General features: G+C 54.4%; 1 protein-coding gene across 1 annotated transcript; it reads right to left on the bottom strand.

Moving 5' to 3' along the window:
• Positions 1–6261: 6261 nt before the first annotated feature.
• On the bottom strand, positions 6262–7194 carry LOC134057394 (olfactory receptor 14J1-like). Its single transcript, XM_062514382.1, has one exon. It carries the CDS (start codon positions 7192–7194, stop codon positions 6262–6264), a length of 933 nt encoding a protein of 310 aa, XP_062370366.1.
• Positions 7195–7951: the final 757 nt, after the last annotated feature.

The raw sequence follows: 7951 nt of genomic DNA, 5'->3' as shown, positions 1-7951 counted from the left end.
CTAGAAAGACACACACACATGGCTACCAACTCCTAGGGTTCCAGTGTGGGTGAGACACAGACCCCAGGAGAAGGCAGGGTACGCACCATGGGCTGAGCTCCTGCTCTGTGTTCTCAGCCCCTGGCCCTTCGTGGGCCTCCCCCCAGGTGGGACTTGGGATGGCTCGGGCAATGAGAGCCTGGGTCAGCACCAGCCCACTGTGGGACTGACTGACAGCTCATCCCGAGGTCTCTCAGGACATGGATCTCATCCAGCCTCTGACAGTGACCATGGTGACACTGCAGAACCTCATGGAACCATGGGTCAGTTGTGACAAGGACAGCAGCAGATCCAAGGACACCATGGAGACACTATGGATCCCCATGGAACCAAGGGGCCATTGTGACAGTGTGGGAACGTGTCTCCTCACAGAACTCAGGAGTCCATGGTGACTGATAAGGAAGATGCCTTTACAGCCAATTCAGTCACTGAACATATGGCTTCACAAGGCTGCAGGTGTGGTCAGTGGGGTGTGGTCAGTGGGTGTGGTCATTGGGATGTGGTCAGTGAGGGGTGGTCTCTTGGTGCGGTCTGTGTGGGCAGTGGATGTGGTCATTGGGGGAGGTCAGTGGGTGCAGCCAGTTGTGCTGGTCATTAGGATATGGGCACTGTTTTTTTGGTATGGATGGAGTCAGTGAGTGTGGTCAGTGTGGGTGTCAGTGATTCTGGTCAGTGCAGGTGGTCAGTGGGGGTATGGTCAGTTTGGGGGTCATTGGGGTGTGGTCAGTTTCTGTGGTCAGTAGGTGTGGACTGTGGTTGTGGTCAGTTGGATGTGGTCAGTAGATGTGGGTAGTGGGGGTGGTCCATGGCAGAATTTGGTGGGCTGTGGTCAGTGAGTGTGGTCAGTGGGGTGGGGACATTGGTGTCTTGGCAATAGGTGTGTTCACTGGGTGTGGTCAGTGGTTATGGTCAGTGGGTGTGGTCATTGGACATGGTCAGTGTGGAGTGGTCAGAGGGGGTGGTCATTGGGTTGGTCATTGGGGTTTGGTCAGTGGGTGTGGGGAGTGGATGTGGGTTGTGGGTGTGGTCCCTGGGTGTATCATCAGTTGGGAGGTCTTTTGGGTGTGGTCAAGGGGTGTGGCCAGTGGGGTTTGGTCAAGGGGGAGTGGTCAGTGAATGTGGTCATTGGGGTGTGGTCAGTGAGTGTGGACATTGGTTTCCTGATATGGGTGTGGTCAGTGGCTGTGGTCACTGGTTAAGGACAATGGAGCTGTTCAGTAGGGGTATGGTCAGTTTAGGGGTCATTGGGGTGTGGTCAGTGGTTATGGTTGGGGGTTGTTAGCTGGGGTATGGTCAGCTGGGAGTTCTTTGGGCTGTGGTCAGTGGGTGTGATCACTGTGTGTGGGCAGTGGGTGTGGGCAGTTGGAAGGTCTCTGGGTGTGGTCACTGGTGTGGGCTGTGGTCACTGGTGTGGTCATTTGGGTGTGGTCATTTGGGTGTGATCATTTGGGTAGTCATTGGGTGTGGTCAGTTGGTTGCTGGGGGGTCGTGAGTGGCTTTGGGCAGTGAGAGGGTGGTCAGTGGGTGTGGTAAATGGGGTGGCCAGTGCAGTGTGGTCAGTTGTTGGTGTGGTCAGTGGAGGTGGTCTGTGAGCTGTGAGGAGTGGTGATTGGGGCTGGTCAGTGGCTTTGCTCAGTGGCTGTGTGTAGTGGCTAACAGCTGGCCTTGAGGCCTTACAGTTATAATTAATCCTGACTGTAATTTTATAACTGAAATGTTAGTAATTACTGTCACATGAACATGAAGTTTTGTGTCATCCCTTCTGTCTCCACTGCCATGAGTGATCAGCAATAACCCGACCATGGGGACAGCGGTGGAGATGGAACCCCAGCAGGGGAAGGTGACCAGGAAGAGTTGCCAGCAGCTGAGAGCTGTGGAGGTCTGGACCTTGTGAATGGAAAAACCTGCTGGGGACCTTTGTAAACAGAGGACTCTTATAAAAAGAAGAAGCGGCTGGAGATATGGGAACGTGATTTTCCCCAGGAGAAAGAGAAGGGGCTCAGAACCATGCACTGGACACAGCCATAAGAGCCCAGCAGAGATGCCGTGGGCACCACCCACCAGGGAAGCAGCAAGGAGAGTGAGTGCACCCTCGGGAACGCAGCATGGGAGGAGAGGCAGGAAGTGCAGGAAGCCGAGGGAGGGATGGTTGATATCCAGGACCCCTATCCTTTCCTTGCCACCCTGCTGCATTGACAGCGGAGCTCCCACAGCACTGCTATTGGCATCCCCTGTATCGTGTGTGGGTTTGACCACACTGCGAGTGCCCGAGCTGCTGCCATCACCATTGGGTGAGCAAGTGCAGCCCAGAGAGGACTGAGCCCCGGCCATGGGGGAAGGTGCTTGGCCAAGGCCAAAGGAGGCTCCCTGTGTGCCCTGCTGCCCTCTCCCTGAGCTCCTGAGAGCTCTGCGGCCCCTCCTGCCATCCCATCTGCCCAGGCCAGCACAACAGCCCCGGCCTTGGGGCCCTCCAGAGCTGCTCCTGCTCCAGGCCCAGGGCCCATCCAAAAGCTGGGGCAGCCACAAAGCTGGGCTCATTTCTGCTCATTCCTGCTCTGATGAGGATGGATCCTCAATGATTTAGAGGTTGCTGAAGAATTTTACTACTCCAGAAGCCTCTTCTTTATGGAGTTCAGAACTTCAGACACAAAAGTTCATAAACATTTGTTCAAAACAAATAAAGAAAAAAAGTATAAGTGAATAAGTGGGAATAAGTGAAGTTATCAAATCCTCTGTTATTAATTAGATGCGTTTCAGAACTGTATTCCAAGAGAATATACCATATTGACAACAATGCAGAGAGAAGTATTTTGTCCTGTTAGGTTTACTTTTCCTGTTTCTAGGTTGACATCAGCAATGTCCAATTAATATTGACCCCCAGAACCGTCTAGTGCAGTCTGAAGAGATATGAAAATCAAGACCCTTCATGGCTGACAATCAGTCACGCTTTGTCCCCACACCCTTCCTACCATTTCCGTCATCCAGCTCCAGTGATTGCTATGGATCAGGAATGGTGTGGCCAGCAGGAGCAGGGCAGTAATCCTTCCCATTTGTTTGGCATTGCTTAGGCAGTACCCTGAGTGCTGTGTCCAGTTCTGGGCCCCCCAATTTAGGGAGGACATGGAGGAGCTGGAGTGTGTCCAGAGAAGGCGACAAGGCTGGCGAGGGGTCTTGAACACAGCTCCTCTTAGGAGTGGCTGATGGAGCTGAGGATGTTTATCCTGGAGAAGAAGAGGCTCAAGGGAGACCTCATCACTCTCTACAAATCCCTGACAGAAGGGAGCAGCCAGGTGGGGGTCAGGCTCTTCTCCCAGGGAGCAAAGACATGAGAAGAGGATGCAGCCTTAAAGCTGCACTAAGGGAGATTTAGGCTGGACATTAGTAAATATTCTTCACAACATTGGTGATTGGAAGGTCATTGGAATGGGCTGTCCAGAGAGGTAGGTGCGTCACCATTCCTAGAAGAGTTTCAGGAAAGACTGGATGTGGCACTGAGTGCCATGGTCTGGGTGACAAGGTGGTGTTGGGTCACAGGTTGGACTTGATGCTCTCTAAGGTCTTTTCCAGCCTGGGTGATTCTGGGATGATTGTGACACTGCAGGGCCCTGGGGAAGCAAGGGCCACTGTGACACTGCGGGGCCTGGTGGAACTGAGAGGACCGGAGTGACACTGTGTACGACATGGCACCATAGAGCCAAGGGGCCATTGTGACACTGTGGGGATAAATGGAATCAAGGAGTCCATGGTGACAGTCTGGGTCCTCGTGGAACCACAGAGGTCACTGTGACACTGCAGGGCCTTGTGGAACCATGCAGAGCATTGTGACAGAGCAGGGCCTCGTGTAATGATGGGGCCATTGTGACACTGTAGTGCCCCATGGAACCAAGGGGCCAGGTCTGCTCGACAGGGACTCTTAGAATGAAGGAAACATGTATGACATTGGTGCCTCTTGAGACCAAGAGGCCATTGTGACACTGGGAGGCCTCATGGAATCATGGAGACAATTGTGAGACTTCAGGGACTCATAGAACTGCGGTGGCACCAAGTTTTTCTGGCAGTGTTCATATGCAAGAGAGTAGGAGGGCTCTGCACAGGGACCTGGACAGGCTGGATCCAGGGCACAAATCCAACAAGGTGACATTTAACGAGACCAAGAATGGGGACCTGCTCTTTGACCACAACAACCTCTGCAGTGCTACAAGCTGGGGACAGAGTGGTTGGAAATGGTCCAGGCAGAAAGTGACCTGGGGGCAGTGATGGACAGCAGGGTGGGCATGAGCCAGCAGTGTGCCCAGGTGGCCAAGAAGGCCATTGGCACCTGGGCCTGGATCAGGAATGGTGTGGCCAGCAGGAGCAGGGCAGTGATTCTTCCCCTGTGCTCTGCACAGCACCTTGAGTGCTGTGTCCAGTTCTGGGCCCCCCAATTTAAGAAGGACATGGAGGGGCTGGAGTGTGTCCAGAGAAGAGCAACAAGGCTGGTGAGGGGTCTAGAATACAAGTCCTGTGAGGAGGGGCTGGGAGAACTGGGATTGTTTATCCTGGACAAAAGGAAGCTCAGGGAGACAAGGCAGTGTCAGGGCACAGGTTGGACTTGATGATCTCCAAGGCCTTTTCCAGCCTTCCTCATTCTGTGATTCTCTGAAACCACCCCTTGAGCAGTTCAGGATGAGCCCTGGGCCTCCTCCTCAGAAGGTGCAGCAGCCCAGGTCCCTCAGCTTCTCCTCACAGCCCCCAAAGCCCATCCTGTCAGTCCTGCAGAGCCTCTCCAGCCCCTCCTCATTGCCCACAACAGGGAGCCCCACAGCCAGACACACCAGCCCAGATGTGCCCCCCTGGTCTGTGGTGCCTCTGGCAAGGGAGCGGCACCAGGCACTGCAAGACCCTGCAGACCATTCCTGGACCACTTGGAGGATGATCCTGCACCCCAAGGGACATTCCCATCGTGCCAGCTCAGGAAGTGAAATGGGGAGTGGGGACAGAGAGGAAAGGGATGGGTGGTTTGCAGGGGAGGTTACAGGGAAGCGCAACAGGAAGAAATCTGGATCAGGAAAGAGTAAAGAAAGCAAAGATGAAGCAAAGGAAATGCTCAGAGCAGTGTGGGGGTGGCTGCCTGGCAGCCCTGGCTCTGAGCAGCAATGTCTGCAATGGGACAGGAAAGTCACAGCTCATGGGAACAAACTTTCTGTCTGACTTCAGAGGCCACGACAAACCTGAGTGGTTTCCTTCTGGTCCCGCAGGCCTTGCTGGCCCCAGGGGCTGATGGCATTTGTGCTCCCTCAGGTCCCTCTGCCCACAGCAGCACCATGGCGGTGCTGACGCCTGCTCTGTGCAATGCAAACAGGGGCTCCTGAGGCAGTGCTGCCGTGTGTGTGCCTGCAAGGATGGGGCACCTGTGTGAGCTGGGGGAGAGGCCAGGGCTGCAGAGGGGGGATGTTGTTGGCAGGTGCACGAGGACGCTCTGGGACGCTGCCCTGGGGTGTCCAGCACACTGGGGATGGATCAGCCCCTGCTCTGCTGCTCCTTGCCAGGCTCTCCCCTTGCAGGGACCTTGCAGAGCACCAGCCATGCTGTTTGGGCCCAGCCTGCCCACGGCCAGCCTGGGGCTGCTCCCGGGGCTTTTCTGTGCTCAGCGTTGGCCTGGCCAGGTGTTCTGGAGAGAGCCTGGGCAAGGAGCCTCCAGCCCCCAGGCCCTGCCCTGAGGTGTCAGCGCTGCCCCAGCAGTGCCCATGGCCTGTCCCTGCTGCAGCCCTGGCACTGCCACCCCCAGGGCTGTGCCCGGCCCCGAGAGCACTCAGGCCCTGCAGCAACACCAGGGGCAGGAGGGCAGCGGGGCAGTGGCACGGGAGCAGCACTGGCAACACCAAGTGCTGCTGCTGCTGCTGCTGGGCACAGCTGCTGTGCTAGCACTGATCTGCCCCAGCTCTGCACACAGACCTTGCTGCTGCAGCTCCAGGGAAGGGAACAAAATGGGCATCTATGGAGGAAACTTTGCTGCTAGAGAGATCCTTTAGTTCATTAGAGACACTTAGAGCACAGCTACTCACTGACACACTCTGTGGCCACTGTGAAGGTGGAGAGAAACAAAATTATAACCTGCACAATCTACAAATTTCCTTTGTGGACAATATAAAAAAACAAAGGAAGAAAATTCCACAACCAAACTAACAAGAAGTATTCAAAATTACTTTTATTACAAGTGATTTGTGAAAATTGGCCCCCCGTTCAATGTTTATGAAATCCTCGTGCCAGCAATCTCCACACTGCAGCTTTGAGCTCCTGGTTCCTCAAGCTGTAGATGAAGGGGTTCAGGGCTGGAGGCACCACTGAGTACAGAACTGACAGGGACAGGTCCAGGGTTGGGGAGGAAATGGAAGGGGACTTCAAGTAGGCAAAAAACCCAGTGCTGAGGAAAAGAGAGGCCACGGCCAGGTGAGGGAGGCAGGTGGAAAAGGCTTTGTTCCGTCCCTGCTCAGAGGGGATTCTCAGCACAGCCCTGAAGATCTGCACATAGGAGAAAACAATGAACAAAAACCAACTAAAATACAGAAATGCACTTAGCACAATGATCCCAAGTTCCCTGAGGTAGGATTTGGAGCAGGAGAGCTTGAGGATCTGTGGGATTTCACAGAAGAACTGGCCCAGGGCATTGCCATGGCACAGGGGCAGGGAAAATGTATTGGCTGTGTGCAGCAGAGCATGGAGAAAGGCACTGGCCCAGGCAGCTGCTGCCATGTGGGCACAAGCTCTGCTGCCCAGGAGGGTCCCGTAGTGCAGGGGTTTGCAGATGGACACGTAGCGGTCGTAGCACATGATGGTCAGGAGGGAATATTCTGTTCCAATGAAGAATGTAAAGAAAAAGAGCTGAGCAGCACATGCAGAGTAGGAGATGTTGTTGGTGTGCCAGAGGGAATTGTGCATGGCTTTGGGGACAGTGGTGCAGATGGAGCCCAGGTCAGTGAGGGCCAGGTTGAGCAGGAAGAAGAACATGGGGGTGTGCAGGTGGTGGCCGCAGGCTACGGCGCTGATGATGAGGCCGTTGGCCAGGAGGGCAGCCAGGGAGATGCCCAGGAAGAGGCAGAAGTGCAGGAGCTGCAGCTGCCGCGTGTCTGCCAATGCCAGCAGGAGGAAGTGCCTGATGGAGCTGCTGTTGGACATTTGGCCCCTCTTGGCATGAAAATCTTTTACAGGACAAGAAGTAAGAGACAAGTTAGGTGGGACTTGTATAACACAAAATCAAAGCCATTTCCAAAATCAGAGACATTCCTGCTTTCACATAGAATACTCTTTGTCTTTCAGGAAATGCTCCCTCAGGGCTGAGTGGGAGGTGTGTTTGATGGAGACCACAGCTGCAGTGATGGGAAGGACATCATCTCAGGTCCTCATGTCAATTCAGGTCTACTCTGCACGGGTGGGAAGGGACAGGGACCAGACCTACTGTTCAATATTTTCTGTGGAAATCCTTTCCTATGAACAGGAACCCCTCATCATCTTCACTCCTGCTGTGTAGGAATGGGAATGGTAAAACCTGTCAACATTTTCTACATTTTTTTAAAAGGTATTGTTCATTTTTCTTGCTGACTTCTTTTAGGTGTCAGAAACCCTCAGCATTTCTGCTGCTGGCAGGGATAACAGAGCACCTTCTGTGGGGCAAAGTGATGAGAGGAGAGGGAACTGGGCCCGGGGCTGCAGAGATGCCCCACGGCTCTGCTGCAGCTCTGCCTGCACAGGAGGGGCTTCACGCCTTGGAGCCCCAGCCCTGAGGGCAGAGGCTTGGCTGGGGGACAGGAGGGAGGGGGCTTCTTCAGACCGAGGGGCTGCACTGCTGAGGGGGATCCTCTGGAGATGTCTAAACTTTCCCTGCCTCAACATTTTTGGTTTTTGTTTTCTCTCCTTCCCTGAACTTCTCTCTGCT

Source organism: Cinclus cinclus, unplaced genomic scaffold, assembly GCF_963662255.1.
Source record: "Cinclus cinclus unplaced genomic scaffold, bCinCin1.1 SCAFFOLD_32, whole genome shotgun sequence".
Lineage (NCBI taxonomy): Eukaryota > Metazoa > Chordata > Aves > Passeriformes > Cinclidae > Cinclus > Cinclus cinclus.
Note: the sequence above shows the minus strand (reverse complement) of the source record. Positions and strands in the feature narration are given on the sequence as shown.